Raw genomic sequence first — 20,005 nt, forward strand, 5'->3', positions numbered from 1 at the left:
GCTGCCAAGGAGTATAATAGGTTCATAGACCACTGCTACATATGATATGATATTTTATTTGTTTTGCGCTCATACACAAGTGTTTCAGAGCGCGACGAGGCAAGGTCTGTCTCCTTGCAGTAGAAATAGCCAACAGACTGAGAATCCTAGGGCTCCAACATGGTAAAACACTCCTGCAGCACTCGAGACTGCAATTTAATTGGGCAATCCTATGGGTGCAGCTTCCCCAACAAAGGCTTTTAAGTGGAGGGGGTGTGAAATCCCAAATTCTCAAATCATCCCAATTTTTGCTTTGCATGCTTCCACAACACAGGCCTTTAAGAGGAGGCGAGTCTGAGATACAAAATTCCCAAACCATTCCAATTTTTCTGTCTGACTTCCCCAACACAGACCAAAGTAGAGGCGGGCTGAAAAACAAACTGCTAAATCACCCTGTTTTTTGTAGAGGAGCAGACGTGTGCATCACCGATAGAACCCACCCCCTCACCTCCAACCTATTGGATGAACAACAAGAAACACTGTGCATGACACCAGGTATTATTCCAGTACCGCATTGAGTGTATGAAAGACCTTGTGCAGTCAGACAACCGTACCAAATGTACCCCTGAACTGAAGTGGTAGCAGGAGATTTGCAGACACCACTTAACACTGAAGAGCTATAAGGAAAATCTGACAGGTGCAGAGTGATGTCATAAGGAGAAGACACAATGACGCACTGAAACGATATAAGAATACTTAAAAGAACTAAGCTATAACTGAAGAAGCAAAGTAACATACATACACGTGACAAGAAATCATATACACAAAGAAGATAACTAACCAGATGAGTAGTAGTACATGTATATATGCAGAAACGCAGGGCAGATGAGTCATATAGAAGCTTGCTGCAGGACAAAATATAACAGGTAAAGCGGCCATGTTGAAAAGATGGATGGCGGCTCTGATAGATAGTAAGCGAAGAGCTCGAAGGAGCGAGACCAGGGCTGCAGAGCTGACAGACGCTGGAAATACAAACTCATGCATGAACAAAGAATAGCTGTTGGACAAAGATCACAGATGCCACAGCAAGAAGTAACTGGAGGGTACAAAGGGGGTCAACGAGGATAAGCAGTGTACACAGGACATATTTTTCTTAGTTACAGTAAATGAGGGAACATTTGGGCATGCCAAGTATTGACAATTAAAGATGCAGAAAAGCATATGCGAGACAGAGCAACCAGGTCTCCAGAGGCCAGAAAGGGTAATGAAACCTGACATAATGAAATCAAATAGCACTAAATAGAAGAACAAAATGGACAAAATCATGGTTTCTTCACACATGGTATAATACCAGAGAACAAGGAGTATTCATAAAGCCCCGGACGTAGATAACAATGTACCTTAACGTCCCTTAAAGTTCCAGAGAACAGAACATCCAGCAAGGACAAGTACAAATAAGAGGGCTTGGATGATGAGAGATGGTAGACTAACTGGGCAAGTGGGCAGTAGTCTGATGTTGTTCTCTGAACCTGGGTTTAGTTTTGCTTAAGGGCTGCCAGTGAGTCGAATGTCCAAGGTTGAGAGAGAATGCCAACCAATCGTAAGGGCTTATGTAATGGTGAGCATACAATGTTGCAGAGAACAATCCACTCTTAATTTTATGCTGCTAAAATCTGTATTATATGTAGTTGGAGGGAATTCCAAGGTATGCCTGCCAGATGAGGGACATCCAATGATGTTGCTAACACATATAAGTTATAAGTAGACATGTTCTCCTAACCAATCCCTCTGCCGAGGGATTATTATTTGCCACCTAGGATGATGCCATAGCTGATGTACATCAAGGTATAAAGCCTTTGTGTAAGAAAAAATATTTGATAGTGTGCGGACTACGATTTGTTGTTCGCCACGTTTCCTTATTTTATTGAGCTGATAAAGTAGGATTTTCCCATATTCTTTGAGTCTGTCCGGTTATTTGGGTCCAAGATGGTTATGGTAATTCCATTCTGCGCATGAAAACGCTCAAAAGTGCTATATTTGGTAGCAGTGTGGATGGTTCGGATACAGATCCTCTGATGCTTGACGTCTTCGACCATCAGCCGGAAGAACGCAGAGTTTCCTGCGGGAAGCAGTGCTACAACACGTGTGACCTGAGACGATTGGCGGGTACCCCTTTGAAGAAATTCCTGTTCGGTCCACATGATTTATTAGGGGAAAAAAAAAGAGATACCTTAATACCTTTCCTCAAGGAGGGAGAAGGGACCAGAGTCCCTCTCCGGAACAGAGTATTATTTAAGGGATTCCTGCAGCCAAAGGGTGCATAACACACTCCAAAATGGAGTAAAATAGAGAGGAGAGACGTCTATCAGAGAATGAGAATAAAAGACGATCCTAGAAAAAGTGTGCACACGTTTACTTTTTTTTTAAAATAGCAAGGGTAAAAAATATATAAATGTGTTTTGTATTAGTGGTGATAAAATAGGTTGAAAAGCTTAAGGACATTATAAAAATATCAATAAAGTATGAGAAAGTTCTAAGGCCCTAGAAAAGCAAGACATACCACTCAAACCTAGGAGGGTAGTAGTTGAGAAAAAACAGAATAAAATATGATTCTTTAAAATATCTAAAATAATAACAGAATAGTATGAATTGGCAAAACTATAAATGAAGAAATAAAATGGATATTGTTGCGTGGGTTTGGAAATTGTTTGATGAAATTGTTTTTTGGAAATGAGCGGCGATTGATGGTACTGGCCAAAAAGTGATTACTGAAGGGTGATTAAATAAATAGTAAATGAGTGAACCTGGTAAGTATTGACAGTTAAAAATGACTTGTCATTATGGGGGCCACTCGCCTTTTACATCTATGCAGGACACTACCAGGAAACACAACTAAGATCAGAAAATATGATGAGTGGGTAAAAGGCACAACTAATAAAAAACTCAAGAAGGTTCCTTATCAAAGGCAGTGCTGTGACACATGACAACATACTTGCATGCTACATACACAGGGAAGAAGCTACAGAATAGGTTAGCCGTTTTAGAATTATGGAAGATGTATCAAAGTGAGATAGAAGACCCAAACGAGAAGGAGTGGGTGCTTAATCAGCATAAAGAGGACGACATAACTCCTTCAGCTCCTCCTTCTCCCCATAAAAATTATAGCACGACAGAAGACAAACAGGGAATCTATCCTCTAAAAGAATTAAAAGCAACGGCTTTTAATACACACCTCCTGCTTATAATAGTGAAGACCGCATGCAGGAAAGTAAGAATAAAGAACGTAAATATATATCCCCACGCGACAAACAGAGCACGAAGAGAGAAATGATAGAGATAGAAGAGGAAGCCAGGAAACAAAAGAAAGAAAAAGACAGAAAAAGACCAAACAAGTGGAATGACAATAGTACAAAACAAGTGGATGGGAGGACAGATATTACTAAAATTAGACGGAAAGGGAAATCTGTTTAGGACTGCTGCAGACTTCGAACAAGAGATTAGGTGTGAGCGGGTGGCCTTGGGGGAGGGGCCGGGCTGGAGAATAGTATACAGTTGTCAATGCTACACGAGGTGACTGCCCAAGATACATTCTATGCCTGTTTGCTTTATGTTATAAAACTATGTTAATAAAGAGTTTAAAAAAGAAATATTAGACAGAAAGGCTATTTATGATATAAAAGAGAGAGGAAAGAGAAAAGAAGGGAAAGGGGCAAGAAAGGGCATACAAGGAAGATAAGGAAAAGGAAACAAAAAGGAAGAACAAAGAAGTATGAACAGAAAAAAGAGAAAGAATAGAAGAGAAGAAATGTGAAGAAATAGAAGCCCGAAGATTGAAAGACCGTGGGTTGCAAAGACGGAAAGTCAGAAACTCAAAGGGGCATTGATTCACAGAAGGAACTAAAGGAACCAAAGACATTTACCATACTTTACCAGGAGGACAAGTAATCCTCTTCACAGAACCAAATGACATAGGCAATTATCCCACTCATATGTACAGCACCTATATGAGACTCTGAGGGTTAATTAAATCAATCCTTCCCGAGGGTCACACGGCAGTGCAATCCAAACCTGCTGTCAAGCACTGAAAGGTTCATTGCCAAAAAGGATTATTGCCAAATAACTTATCTTAAATGCAGTCACTTAGACCAGAGATAATTATCACAACTAATAGGACCTGGGCACTGGAACACCCTATCCCTAACCAAAGGCAACAAAGCTGAGTTAACAACCCACAATCACTTCAATCCCTAGCTCACCATAGAGGGTATCAGCATAAAGGGTCTCTTACTGAAGAATAGGTCAAAATTTGGCCCCCAAACGTAAAGTTAGGTCAGTGCACAATGATGCACCCAAATGTATTAACGCTATTAGAATATTCTCTAGCCGAGTATATAACACCATCACTAGGTAATATATTGCACAGAAAGCAAAAGTCACCCACTGACATGAACTGCATAGAAACGTGAATGATTTAAGCAAAGAGGTGATCAATAGAAAGTAAATGTATATTGCTACACAATCAAAATGAGCCCATTCTTCCACTCTCTCATTCTATCTTTCCTTTTCTCCACTCTCTTTTTTTACAGATTACATTCTTTAGGATGTACTGTACTTCAATACAGTAGCAATATACATACTGAATAACGGTGTTCTGTCTCAACACAACAGGCAGTTAATGTGGATTATATGATAGTTTTTAATATTCTGATTAAAAAATGTGAATTTGTTAACTAGCCTAGAGGAAGCCATTTGATTGGCGAAACAAAATACATGTGTGCCAAAAGGTTATTGTTGGCTCATAAAGAATGTATACAACGTAGGATCTGACCTAACAATCCATGGTATGGATGTAACTTATGAATATGATGTAATATTCACATAGCAATTAATTAGAACCACTTTTAGTGAGACACACAAGAATGTGTATGTTTTCATTGATTAAAACCAACAGGCACTGAGTGCACAAGTGTGTGGAGATACAAATGTTTTTCAACTTCAAAAGTGGCACTGCAAAGGAAATCATCAAATTGACAATTATGGGTCAAACAAACAAACTGAACTAAAGTCCAATTATCTTGAAAATAAAGATTGGGTAGTTCCACAGACACAATGTCAGTCAAGGTTATCCCCCTAAATTGCTGTATATGATGTAGGAGCTCAAGTACCCTACAGCGATTCAGGAAAGGACTTTTAGCCACAGTGAATACTTTGATAATTTGTATGGGTTTCCCAAAAAAGCTCTTTATTTATGGTCCAAACCGAGGCCCCCCGTTGAGAGTCCTGTGCACTTTGCTCTAACTCTGTGTGTTTTGTAAGGCACATTTCTCCAAGAAAGTCCCCTCAATTAATAAATCCAATGCTATTCAGGGATTTTGTGCAATTAGCGTAGACTGTTGAAGGCACTTCTCAAAAATCAGTATCTGCTGCCATATCCACATTGGGATAATTTTCCATACAACTAGCTCTGTCTTTAAGCCATTTATCCATAGGGCCCCGTAACTGGACCACATGGGTAGGCTTATCTATGAACTTAGTAGGTTGAGCTTTGCTCGCTAGCAGCTCAAAGTTGGTGCCCGTGCTAACACATACAATGTCATCTGTATTCGTTTTGAAGAAATGGTCCACCATTTCTTGACGGATTCAGTTCATCAGATTTACAACTGCATTCATTTTGAGATTTTCTCTTTGCCCATCTCTTATTAATGCGTGTGCGTCAGGCTCTCTTCCATAAATGTCACTAGTCTCCTGCTCCACCAATGTATTTCAATTATGCATAGACAGGGTATTGTCAAGATTTCTTTGGATATCATTAGCATGAGAAGGACGAGGGGGCACTATCCAGTACATCGGCCCGAGGGAAAGTTGTGTTAGTAGGTGATATGACATGCCCTAGATCACGGTTATTTGACAAAATCAAATCCACAATTTTGGCCACAATCTGATTGAGATCTCTATGTTCCTTCATTAATGTAGAACAAAGACTGCATCAAGTCTGGCCGCGATAGCATCCAGTTTGGTGTCAAGATTGGGCGTATCAGCGAGTGTCATAAACAAACTGTCAAATGAGGTGTTATCAGTGCCAGAGATGGAAGCATCAGCAGCAATACAGACTAAATCCGGTGATGCGGACAGATTGGTACCAATGATATGGGCACATGCTTTGTTATTAATGTAGGCAGTATCAGGGAGGGAGGAAGTCAAACCCATAACCTCCCCGCACTGCTCATAACAAACTAAGGAGGGAGTTGTTATAATCCTCCGATGACAATTACTATTGCAATGCAACCTCCATCTTCCTTAACACTCTGTTTGTCCTTGTTATTGTTTTTAGGAAAAAGCAAGTGATTTTTAAACTGTTCCTTCACCCCTCTAACATCGGTAGACAGTTGCACGCTGATGCAGGAGGCTCCCATGTCATTTTTAGGCGGGTTAACACTGAGCAGTGATGACTGGGAGCACTGCCAGATTATCCATTAGGGCAAGTAGGCACCGGCCTATGGGCCCCACTCCTTTTGGGAGCCCCACGACAAAATGAAAACCGTATAAGGAGATCATTTGCAGAGGGGCGACAATGCGACTACTTATGGGCCACAACAGGGTTTAATCTGGCACTAAGTGGGAGTCCAGGGTTGCCTGACTGCAGTTGCGCTTATTGCGGTGAAGGGTGTGTGATTGAAGTTTTGCCATCATAACACCAATCCAGACTCCTCCCGAGATTGGAGTATCAAAAGCAGAAAAATAATTGTCGAAAGTGGGTTGTAATCGCGCCAGTTAACAGAGGTCAAAAATTCTGTTGATGTATTTAAAGCCGTACCAGAGGGCTAATCTGTGGGTTCACATCTGCTTTCGCTGGCACTTGTCGGTCAATAGCAAATCACTCTGGGGAACCCCAGGATGGTTAGAGGTCCATGCGGTCCACTACACCAAATTCCAAACACCAAACACTTTGCAAAGCACTTTATGTGGTGCTATGATTTTTAAAGGGACTACAGGAGGAGCTGCAGTTAAAGACACAGGTGCAAGTGAAACAAAGTTCCAAGGTTTCAGAGTACTTCAGCTCTGCCGATATTGCCAAGAACACCAAACACTTTCCGAGGTTCCTTCTACAAAAGAGTTATTGGCTGGGCAGGAAGGGGGTGGGTCTTGAGGACTACATGTTGAAGACTATATTTATTGTTTAAGTAAAGCAAAAAAAACGAATGCTTGCCTATTTCTATGACCATTTTCAAAATGTTATTTCATCTGATCAAAGTGTGAAGTAGGTATGGACTCAAAATTGTGGGCCGATTTCTTGTGGGTTCTCCTTTTTAAGGAAATTAAGTATTCCATTCATTCTCCTGCAGACAATCACCTCTCCATTTCTAATTAGGCCTTAGACTTCTTGGGGGTGAAACTTCTTGGGGGTGAAGAACAAAAAAACAACTCGGTCGTAGCTGAAATGGGTGAAGATTTTCTTTAAAAAGGGCAGGTCGATTACAGTTTCTCCAGAACATTGTGATAATCCCGGCTGAAACCCGCTTTCAGGAATCTGGTCTTTTGGAGGAATTCCAAGACATGAGAAATGACCAGTGAGATCACATCTCATAACATGGATAACCAGGCACTCCTATTTTAACAGACCAAAATAAGCTGCTGAGAAGCAACAACCCTTTTCAATAGGAAAGTACTCTCCAAAATGAATGACAAATCAGAAAAAAAAGCTTCATCATAACAGCCTTCTAATGAAGGGGTCATGAGTAAGAAATGTGCAAATGTATTCAATTATAAAACTCCTGTTCAATGGGGTACAAAATACATTTACTAGAATAAACCAATGTCTGCCATAAAATTAGAAGTAAAATTAAGAAGCATGTAATTATATAATTTCAAATAGGAGTCAGGTGTTCAATCGATTATTGCTAGTATACATAACATACTTGAATTTTAGTGTTTATGCCCGCCCGACCACGTGATTTTTTTACAGTGTTTCATTGCTTCTGGTTTACACCCTTGATTAGTGGTAAATGAAGGCTCCTACTCTAAAGTGCACAATAGAGCACCATTAATGTCTTGTCTGATGCGGTTATGAGAAAGAACTCACAAGCAGACAATTTTCACCTGATAGATCAGAGAAACTAGTAAACAATATTTGTAAAGAAAGCGGAACTTGTCTTTCATTGAGTGATGTGGAAACGTATAATCGAAATAAATGGTGACAGGGCATAGTAAACCCTTTATCTGATTCTTCGTATTAAATGAAATGCATAGAAGAGAAACTGAATACAAGAGTCACATTTTTAATAAGATGCTAAACATAAAAAACACATTAAATAGCTTTGCTTAATGAATGAAATGTATGGGAAAACAAATGAGGAATCAATAACGTGCATTAAAATAAATGAACACATGTACTTAAGACTGAAGGCTTGGGCACAAGAGGAGGCACTTGCGAACAGTGAAAAATTCTCCACAGAGAAACAAGTAGGCGATTGTTTAGGTCAAATTGTGCATGAATGTGAGGAGACTAAAAGCAGAATCATGAAACATATCTACAACTGTTTAATGATCCGCAAAGGTTAAGAAATGCATCAAGTAAAAATTATAATAGAGTGAAGATGCATGAGATCAAAGCAAGTGAAATTTGGATGACCATATGTTTTAGATTTGGGATATGTACAAAGGATCTAGGTTTTAGCTCTTTGGTGCACTCACCTTCAGTCTCCCCACTTGTCTTGATGCCTTTTGAACCACCCTCAATACCTTTAGCCTTATCAGGATCATCTTGGATATCCTCAGGGGCTTTATCGTCTTCCTCCTCTTCTCCAACATTTTTATAGTTCGGCCTCTTTTGCAATCTTTTCTTGCCTTTTTGTTTGTTAATTTCAAGCGATCTCTCCAGTGTCTCAGGGGGCTTAATGAAGCATCTTACTGTTGATTTTGTCTATTTAAGAAAAAAAGGCATGTCTATTGTACATTAACAGAAAATGATTTACTGTGAATATGAAGCTGAAGAGCAGCGAAAAATAAAATTGAAAACCAAGCAAGATCCCTTGAACACAAATATTGGAGAGATGAAAGACCAAGCTCTAATTTAAGAGGCATACAATTCTATGCATTCTTGAAAAGTGTGGTCTGTAGCTGCTGCAAGCATCAATGATGAAAAGGATGCCATCACAAAGTCTTACGAACGAAGCATGATTAGGGAAGCGATACCTACCTGATACCGTTCACAAACGTTTGTATTGCTCACTTTTCTAAACACATTCTGGAGCTCTACATGTTGTGATGCAATGGTTTCAACAGTAACTAGAAGTCATTGGAAACCCAAGTGCCAATCACTTAAAATTCCAAGACACTTCTTTCCCTTTCCTTCCAGTGACCTTTAGGAGTGAGATCCCATGGTGTTCTGGTGACAAATAACAATGCAATGGCGTGGCCTTCTTTAAAAGATGTGCCAATCTCCACAGCACAGTAAACAGATTACATCTATTCCATGTGAAAGATAAGAAGCCCAACCTACAGACAAAACAGTCCTAATCCCGGACTACTACTGGACTGTTGAGGCTCAGGATCTCATGGCAGAGCAACTAGTGTGGTATGGCTGAGGAATAACACTCTTGACTCCAAAAAGCTGTGGTTCAAATAATAACTTTTATTCAGTATTTTTCTCAGGGAAGGTGTTGAGGTAAACACCTATAGGAACTAGAGAAGTAGTTAGAGATCATAAGGAAAGTGGGGTTCATCCGATAACTTCAAGGATGAGTGTACAAATCATATAGTTTCTAACCTACTCGTAAACAAACTAGGCCTTCCAGAGATACACTAGTCTGAATACAATGGGCAAGAGAATGGCTCACAAATCCTATTCTTAAAGATTAGCCCCCTCGAAATCGTAAACTATAGCACAAACTTTCCACGAAGTGGCCAACAAAAGCATTCCCAAATCCTACTCTCAAATATCCAACCCTAGTCAAGCACAATGAACCAAACAGGTTCTCCTGGGAAGGCTCTCCCAGGGTTTACGCTCAGTTTGGATCGTTCATCGGTCTTCTCAGGTTCCTTTTCACCAGGCTTCTCCTCCTAAACCTTGTAGCAGTCTATTCAGGTCCCTCCCAGACAGTTTCTCAGCATTTACTTACAGTCTCTTACAGACGTTGGATTGCTCAGCATTCACTTTAGGTCCCTCCTAGACCTTGGGCTTCCCAGGCACAATGGTTATTCCTTCTCCCTCATTCTGGGTCCTTTCCAGCAAGGAGATATTCGCACCCTCCTGCTAGGGTGGTTCATCTCCATTTTTTCTTTATGGTAACCTAGTCCTAGGTTCCACTTTCCCACCAACAACGCTGTTGGTAAATCCTCTGTCCTTGGTTTGACAGAGTTTCCACTGGATTAGCCCAATACCTCCCTGGTAGAGTTCTTCGGCCCTCTGGCTCCAACTCTCTGCTGGTCAGACGTTTCTCCAAGCAAAGAGTGGGAGGTAGATCCCTTTACTCAGCAGGTTCCTCTCTCTGGAATGCGCTCCCTGCCCCCCTCAGACTTGAGCCGGATCTTCTTAATTTCCGGAAACTTCTCAAGACTTTCCTTTTCTCCTCTCACCCTCCTGTACTAATGTCCCTCTGCCGCTGCGACTGGTGTCTGGTCCATCCTGAGTCATACAGGTCCAGACCACCCTAACCAGTCTCCCCTTCAGCACTTGCCGTCAGGCACCTTCCATGGACTAGGCCATCGCTGGTCAACCCTATCCACTGTACTTATTCTGCCCTTCCCCCTTTCCCTGGCACTTGCCCTCGTTGGCCCCCTTAGCACTGTTCACCTCCTTGAGCCCTCAGCACTACCCCCACCCCCTTCAGCCCTTCACTGTTGTCCTTTACCCCTTCCCTTCGTGCCCACTACTACTCTCTCCACAACACTTATCTTGTCTACACTTGCACAGTAGGATTACCACAAGGCCAATATAACCGTCATTGTTATTTTCTTCCTCTGTCCTCCTCAACCCACCATTTCTGTCTTGTGGCACCTTGAAACACCTGTGTAAGGTGTCATACAAATGCCCGATAAATGAATAAATACAAGCAAACCATGTTTTCTAATCTAGGTGTATCCCCACACATATAGGGAGTCTAGTTTAGCATGTCTGCTTCGTTCCAGGATCTGTGCTGTTTAAGCTGTTCCCATCTCTTCCCTTCCAATGATGAGCTAATTGAGTGATTAGACAACAAAGCTCAGAATAGGTTCCATCCCTGCCTGGGATGGTGATTGGTTCTCATTTTAAATTTCAATTGCCTTGTTATGTAGTTATCAGGATGTTTACATTGGTCAGAAAGGAACTGATCCCAATTAGTTCATTTAATTGGCTCCAAGAGAGTTCCACATTATTCCTAAATTGAGTTGAACCTTTCTGTCTGTTCAGAAGTGAAAGGTCCACTGTCTGAGCTTGGTATTCACAGGTGGGGAGTTGCTTTGCAGTGTATGTGGAGTTTTGTACTTTCACATTTGCTCTTCTAAAAAGGCAGCAATTAGAACTTTTTTCTATTCCTTCTGTTGTTGTTTCCCTTAATCTGCCAGTTTATCAGTTATCTACTGCGGTTTTCCATGTTTCTCAATGGATGCCGGGACCTTTAGTCATCTAGTCATCTGAATGTTTACGAAGGATTTGTTTTTTAACAGGCAGTAGCAATATACTGCATCTCTGAGGGGTGGACAAGACTTCAGGTTCTCACTCCTTCCACCCTTTGTGAGTCACATTGGATGGCTGCCAGATCAACCCAGGCCTTCACGGTGCAACCCACCCCCTGCATTGTAAGATTGGAAGTTCACTCAACTCACCACACAAGCCACATGGCATGAAGAATAGTCATAGTCACAATGACAAAGGTCCCCTGAAGGACCAGTGGCTCTTTTCCCGCCATTTTGCTATTTTGGAAATTAACATATCAATGTGAACATGGATCCCAGATAGGAAACTATTTGCAGGACTTTATGCAACTTTAAGGGCAGTGAAAAAAAGGCATCATAAAATGAGCCATAGAGCTATACTAAGTTAAATACTGTATCAAATTACCAAATATAGGGTTTCAACGCAGAAGAAAACAATATGTCAAGGAACAAAAGGCTAAATGAAAAAGAACAGTGCCATCTATGTCACAAGATTATCTGGCGCACAGTGGTTGGCTTAGCCTAAACAAGAGTATTCACAAGCCACGGTGGGATAATATGCATTCATAGCAAATAGGGGTAGCAACATGTAGAACGATTGGCAGGTTAGAGCTTTGGGTTTTTTGCCGCCCAGCTTTGACGTTTAAAGCCAGCTTTACTAGGCTGTGGTTCAATCTGGGCTTCTTTGGTCATAAGATCACTGCTCTGTCCCCTTGCGCATGAAGCAACCCATTTCATATGACCCCCTAGGCATCCTCAGCCAACAATGGCCAAAGAATAAAACTACACCGGTTTGTGTTTTTGAGGCCTGGCAGGGCCAATAGGATAGATCCCTATCCCATGAAAGCCAGCACCATGTGTCTCCTACAGCCACAAACCATCTCCAGAATCCCTATAAATTTGTTTAGATAAACAAGGTCATCAGTTCCGAACATCTAACCTTCTGAACATCATCCAAGCTCCTCTCAATACAACCCCTTTAGTCCCCACACTCAGCTTGCATAACCTGATACTTATTAACTCTAACTCTGCCAACTTATATGAAGCTGAGATTGCCAATACCATCACCATTCCTAAGCCAGACGCAATCTTCATCCCTGAAATCTGGCTCTCCCCACCACCTTCTCAATGTTGGGCAACTATGTCCCAATCGGATACATCCTCCAACATGGTGACTAGTCAGGGAATATCGGGGGAGGAGTATCATCCATAAGAATGAATGGCCCTGAAAAGTGCACTGCTAAACTGTATTAGAACCTATGGTGCTACTTGCATGTCAATTCCCACTTTGACATAAGGAGTCATTTTCCAACTTGTCTTATCTCGGTCCCTCGTTCTACAAACATCCTCCTCTGGGACCTATATGGAACCCAGTCAATTAAACACCAGAGATGCCTTCCTTGGACTAGCAGGATCGCTGCACACAACACAACATAGGCAAACTCCAACGCAAGGAGAAACATCCTAGACTTTGTTCCCTCCTCATCAAATGCTTCAAACCTAGACCGCTCGACTGGACAGATCACGCCGCAATCCCTTTCACCTTATCGTACACCCTCTCTTCGCATAACGGATAGGGCACATTGCTTCTTCATTAGAAATCAGTCTGACCAGCCTCCCTGCCACAACCAATGTAAATTCATTAATGAAAACCTTCAACCAAACTTCAAAAGATTTGGTTGACACACACGTTCTTTTTAGTAATATGGCACGGTCAGAATCAAACCCTCTTCCCTCATGGTGCTTACCCAGTACTCCAGAAAAGATTTGTTAGTGTGAGTATTTTACTCCCTATTTTTTAAAGTTGGTGGCAAAATTATTTTTCCGGGCAGTAAAAAGTTCAATTCCCAATGAGAGTATTTTCTAAGTGAGTACAAATGTTTTAACGGAAAAAGATACAGGTTTACTTCTTACAATCAGGCAGTTAAAATAGTAGTCGCTTCCTGTGGGGCTACGTGTAACACTGGTCCAAACATTCATGGAGCTGTGTGGGTGAAAGCAAGGGCACAAGATTCTCTACATGTTTTTTTCTATGTTTTGGTGGGAGTATTTTTACTCCCTAATTTTAGGGAGTAAAAGTGGCCAATACACCGCTTATCTGTTGGGCTGGTGCTACCAGGAAATAGCGGAGAGCAAACGCACCATCAGAGCATACGAAAAACATTGGCACAAAATGTGCAAACCTCCTTAGGGCCTTATGCTCAACGTGCTGGGTCCTGATTATTTAAACCAAAGCGTCTTACTACCCCTCAGCAATTGTGGCAGCCTCTATTAGGATCAAACCCTCTTTGCAACGGTCAAGCACTTCTCTAACCAGACCCCAAAATACCAGAGTCCTGAGAGAAATGCAATTACATAAATGATTTCTTCAATAGCAGAAATGACAATCAGATATCACAACGATGCGTTCAAATCGACTGTGCAGCGGTCATCATTTCCACTGTGGACTGCCATACCTTGTACTGGCTTTTCCCATCCTGCCCCTAATATCCCCCCTGCCCTCAAGGATCTCACCAACATCCTTGTGTCACTAAAGCTAACCAACTATACCAATGACTTTCTATCTCCTACAATCCTAAAAAAGATCCTGAATCATGCTCTCATCACACTCCGGGTCGTTAATGCCTCCCCTCAACCTTAGATAGGACCCAGAAGACTTTGCCAACTACTGACCAACCACTCACTGAGAAAGTAGTGGTGAATCAACTTCAATAGCAGATCAACCGGTCAGCATTGTGCTAGGGCTATCTGGGTTCTGTTCTAAATGCAACATTAAAACAGTCACCCATCCAGGTCATTGATGATGCTCGCCAGATCATGGACAAAGGGGATTTCTACCCTTCTAGACCTATCTGCCACCTACAATACAAGGAACCACTAGACTCTGAGCAATCTCCTTGCACAAAGAATGGGTTTCAGGAGAACAGTTCTCAACTGGTTCTCTTCCTACCAGGGGTGTTGCTAGGTCTCGAAAAGACCTGGGGCTATGCTGATGTTGGTACTGTTGGGACTGGAGGCTAGCTATTCTTTTGGCTATAGCTCCTGAGATTCTATCTGGGGCTACAGTCAAAAGACCAGGAGCTATAGCCCCCACTCCCCCCCCCCCCCTTTAGCAACGCCTCTGCTTCCTACCCCACGGACAGATTCAAGGCTGTCAGAATGAGCACCTTAAAATCTGAACACCGTCCAGCTTTACGTTAAAACAAACTGCTCCCAAGACATCACACACTTCTGGACATGCCTTGCTATCATTCAAACATGGGTGACAAGAGCATACCTAAAACTCAACCTGGCCAAAACGGAATTCCTGCTCTTTAGCCACTCATTCAAACAGGAAACTATTAAAGGATGGCTGAACGAGATGCAACTGGACAGATTTCACACCCAACATAACCCAGCCATGACATGTATAGGGTTTATCGTGGACAGCAACATCTTCTTTCAGCAGCATATCAACTTCTTCAAGACCACATGGTACCAGACCACGCTGTTCTGCAAGATAGCCTTTCACTCCATCCCCAGGATTTCCGGAGTGTGGTACAGACTCGTGATTGTGCACATTGACGGGTATGATATGATATGATATATGGCATTTGTAACGCGCCTATACACAAGTGTTTCAAGGCGCGACGAGGCAGGGAGGGGGGAACAAGGGGAAGACAGACAACGATCCTACTAGGCCAGGTGTCATTCAGATCGCGCAAGTGCAGGGGTAGGGGGAAGGGAGAAAGTGGAAGGGGAGGGGGGGAAGTGCAGTACAAGGTAAGTAGAATAAAATAAATAAGTAAGAGGGCCAGCTGGTGGCAAGTGCAAGGTAAGTGCAGACAAGTGCTGGGAAGAGGGGGCTGTAGGGATACAGAGACAGTCCCGCAGTGCAGGAGTTGCCAGGGAGGCAGTGCAAGTGGAGAGTGGCTGGGCCCAGGACCGGGGTCGGTGAGAGTGGCCCAGTTGCAGATTTAGTGCAGTTTCAGCGAAGAATTAGCAGGGGAGAGGGAGAGAGAAAGAGGAAGGTTTTGAGGTGCTTCCGGAACTGGAGATGGTTCTCCTCAAGTTTCAGGGAGGCAGGAAGGCTGTTCCAGAGGGAGGCCCCTGCCGCAGAGAGGGATCTACCCCCAGCTCGTTGCTTCGAGAAGCAGCTGACCCTGAGGGAGTTGGAGACGGATGAGCGAAGGGCTCGGGAAGGAAGATATTTAGGAAGAGAGGAGTTGAAGGTAGTTAGGCCACAGGCCCCAGAAGGCCTTGTGGACAATGCAGAGGGTTTTGAACTTTATCCTCGCAGCCACTGGGAGCCAGTGTAGAGATTTCAGTCCTGGAGAGATACGGTCCCTGGGCTTGAGGCCAAGGACAAGTCTCGCAGTTCTGTTCTGGATGAGTTGCAGAGGGCGGAGAGTGGAGGCAGGCAGATTAAGATAGAGGCTGTTACAGTAGTCCAGCTTAGAGAGAACCAGGGCTCGGGAGACAGTGAGCTTCTGGGGGAAGGAGAGGAAGGGAAGAATACCTCTGAGGAGGTGCAGCTGGTAGTGTGACTTCTTAGAGACTTCAGATATATGAGGAGAGAAGGAGAGTGTGGAGTCGAAGATAACCCCGAGGTTTTTTGCCTTGCAGGTAGGAGCGGGAAGAGGGCCAAGAGAGGCCGGCCAGAGAGCTTCTCGCAGTTCTGTTCTGGATGTTAATGCCTTCCTTGCTGGGCTCCCTGCGGTACACCAGGGTCTCCTCAATGTAGTCTATCACACCCAGCCCTACAGATAAGGGGTGTATCAGCCACTTTTACTCCCTACAAATAGGCACATACTCCCCAAAAATAAAAACATGGAGTAAAAATACGCCCAACAAAGAAATAGGAATCAGACACGTAGAACATTGTGATCCTGCTTTCACCCACACAGCTCCATGGATACATTTGGGCCTGTAGTGCACGTAGCACCAGAGGAAGAATCTAATATTACTTCCCGATTGAAAGTAATAAACGTGCATCTTTTAATCTGCATAAATAACTAGGTGATCATAAATAATTATTGCAAAAACATTTTCGTTTTCCACTTAAAACCATTTTACTCGCTTATGAAATACTCCCGTTAGGAAATGGAATTACATTTTTACTCACTAAAAAAAAAAATCATTTTACTCCCAACTTTAAAAAATAAATAGGGTGTAAAATACTCCCATTCTTACCTGGAGCACTGATCACACTGCATCCCACCGTATCACTGGTTCTAAAGAATTCAACCACATTACTGCATTCTGCGTGACTGTCGCTGGCTTAATATCCGACCAGGATCCTACTAGGTAACAACATGCAGGACAATAGCTTACCTTGCGGACAAACACCACCTCAGGTGGTGCATGCTACTCTAGGAGTCAAAGCATTGCTAGGCTGGAAACTAAACTAGTCTGCAGGGAAAAGAACAGGAAGCTGTCCTTCTCCTGCTATGCAATGGCATAATGTAACACCATCCCAGTGAAAATCAGGATCGCTCCAACACTCCTGCACTTCAGGACAGAATTGAAAATCCTGCTCTTCAGAGAATTTGTAGGTGTGGCTTGGGTAATTGTCATCGTTTCTGTCACCACTCCGGACTCACTGTAAACTGTTTTCTTAATTCCTTGAACTCTTGTACAGTGTGCTATTACTTTTGAACCAGGTACACGCAAATACAACATATGAATACAAAATAGTCTTCACTCCGACTACAATGTCCCAAGAGGTACAGGAAAAACATGGAGAAAGCTGAATACCTAATTAACCCTGTGGTAAACTACAAAACAAGAGACTGAAGATCAATCCACCTCTGTAAGTAACATTGTTTCCCTGGAGTGGCTAGGCAAAATCCCTGTTCATTCAGAACACTTAAGTGGGACAGTAAAGAAAACATCAAGTCAGATCAAATCTATTTTGTTCTGGCATTATACTTTCATGATGCAGCCTCTTTCATATGCTAGTTTTACTAGATATGTCAGTTGGCGTTGACATGTGCAAGTTAGGGTGATTTGGTGCAGTCTTAACATTATCATAAATGTCCCTGTGGAGGTTCTTAAGTGCTCCCAGTTCCTCTTTGAAGATAGGATGTAAAGAGTTACACCAGGTGGCAAACTGTAATCTTCTCCTGACACTTTCTGGGTATGCATGGTTAACCATGTCCCATCTTTTATGTTCAATATTTATATGAAGCCTCTATTACCTTTCTCATCAGTCATATGTCGACTACTAGAGGGTGTATCTTTGTCACTGGATTAGAGGCTTAGATTGCTAGTGTATTAGGGGTTGTGATAGCACTATGAATGCATGAAATTCTAAATACCTTGAATTCAACTTATTTTTGTAAATGATAATTTGAGCCAAATAATTGACATGCATATGTTGATGCAGCGTTGCAAATTACAAATATTGCTATACATTTTGGATGTTGATCTAAGTTACAACCAAAGAGCAAAAGATAAACGTATCTGTTTTCAGTTCAACCAAAATTTGCAAATGTTCAAACTTGTAATTCCCACAAAGCAATCCTTGTGACTAGTGTTTAATTCCCTTCAACCGGAATCAATTCAGGAAGACTTATTTCATTAGTTTTCTATTCAGTTCAATGGAAAATGTCTTTTCATCCAACACGTCTTTCAAATTTGTTGAAATAAATGTCTCTCACACAAACCACTTTGTCCAAAACTAAAGCAACTGTTTCTTCCACAAAGCATTATTTCCAAGATGGCAAATGATTATTTAAACAGATGTAACAACCATCCTTACCGTAGAACACTTTTGTCAGAGCAGCACAGCAAATGTCTCTTTCAAAATAGTGTCAGGATGATAAAGTAAATATTCTCCTCCCAAAACACTTTATCAGAACCAAGTTTCCTTCTTTAAAACAACTATTCCTGTCCTGGTTAACTTGTCTGCCAGGATTAACTTCTACTTCATATAACTTGTTCCTTTCCAGATCTACTCGCCTGCCAGGAATGGTTTAAACGTCACACAACTATCAAGGTCTTCTTGGCTTATGGCAATGTTTGTTTTACGTTTCCCCACCAATATCTAACATGAGAATTGTACAATATTTGCCTGTTTGTTTATGGCAATGTGGGTTCCAGGTTTCACCAAACTGATATCTCAAGGGAGGAGAATTGTGTCCTCTTTGCCCTGTTATCACTTCTTTATAGTCTCTTGGCTGGTGGCAATGCGGTTTGCAGGTTTCACCAAACTGATATTCCATGCAAAGAGAATTGCAACCTTTTTGCCCTTCTTTACTACGTGGTTGGTATTCAAAACTGTCTTTTGATTCTAAGTGTTCTTTTCGGAGTGCCCGAGGTTACCTCTCTATTTAGTCCAACTCACCGGCTTCTTTCGGCGTTTGTGTCGTCTCTCAGTGCTGTGGTGCGGTATCGATGCGAGCAGGACCTCCGTAAACTGTCAGAGCCTCTTTAATCTGACAACACCATTGACAGCTCGCCTGCAGCTGCCGTCGTCTGCGTGGCATTTCCTGGGAGCTCACCAGGCTCTGTTGGGCTTCCCGATAATCCGGTGTACCCGAGTGATTCTCTGCGGCTAGGAAGCCCCTCTCCCATTCAGCTGGTCTTCTTTCCCTGCTTTGGCCATCCTCCACCGTTCTGCTTCCCGCTTCACATACTCTGCAGCACCACACGACTTAGCCATCAGCGTCTGTTTTGGCGGTCGCTTCTGCATCCCCTGCTTCTCCCGCCACTTCCGCTGCCTCCCCTGTTGCCTTTCTTGCTGTTTCTCCAGCTGCTTCTCTTGCTGCTTCCACAGCTGCTTTCCTTGCTGCCTTTCTCACCTGTGGGTGATTTCCACATTTATATGTCCCGCTCGGGAGATTGTAATTGGAACAACTAGACTGTACAATCTTCTCGGCAGCACTATTGATCTTCATTAACTCTTTGCTACACTTGCCTGTACCAGTACCATTGGCATTATGGGTATTGAAGTCCATAACGGTTTTAAACTTTCCAAAGCTATTTTTGTTTCAATTGTTTGTTGAACAGAAGGCTATCAGAAACCGGAGATGTTATGTGGATGGTATGTGCAATGATATTGGGGTTAAGACTTACTTTCACCGAAGACAGAACCAACCACTGAAATCAGGGGTCATCATATGTGACCCATAGATTTCTAAGGTGGAAAACATATTTGGTTTAGGTGGTTTCTCATACGCTGTCCTTTGGGTATTAACCCGAGATTGATTTATGCAGTGATAGTGTGCCATCAGGTATTTGGGGAGTTTAGGATCTTCATCCTCACAAAAAGAGGAACACTGTGCCTCTCCTAAGGCAGTCACCACCTCTGCCTGATAGCCATCTCCTCCCAAGTGATCCTCCCTCATAATGCAAACCGAAGGGTCAAGATCTGGTAGTGGCTGCTTTCCCCTGGCCACATTGGAGGAGA

General features: G+C 42.5%; 1 protein-coding gene across 3 annotated transcripts in view; it reads right to left on the reverse strand.

Moving 5' to 3' along the window:
- CLEC16A (C-type lectin domain containing 16A) overlaps positions 1-20,005 on the reverse strand; it is a 1,932,649-nt gene that overhangs the window by 1,282,200 nt on the left and 630,444 nt on the right. For 2 of the 3 annotated variants that reach the window (XM_069647805.1, XM_069647807.1), the window contains exon 10: positions 8,671-8,899. In XM_069647805.1, coding sequence (XP_069503906.1) covers positions 8,671-8,899 — 229 coding nt within the window. The remainder of the gene's footprint in view (positions 1-8,670; positions 8,900-20,005) is intronic. The other variant, XM_069647806.1, reaches the window with a different exon arrangement.

This window comes from Ambystoma mexicanum, chromosome 2q, assembly GCF_040938575.1.
Source record: "Ambystoma mexicanum isolate Mex_15411 chromosome 2q, UKY_AmexF1_1, whole genome shotgun sequence".
In the NCBI taxonomy this organism is placed as follows: Eukaryota; Metazoa; Chordata; class Amphibia; order Caudata; family Ambystomatidae; genus Ambystoma; species Ambystoma mexicanum.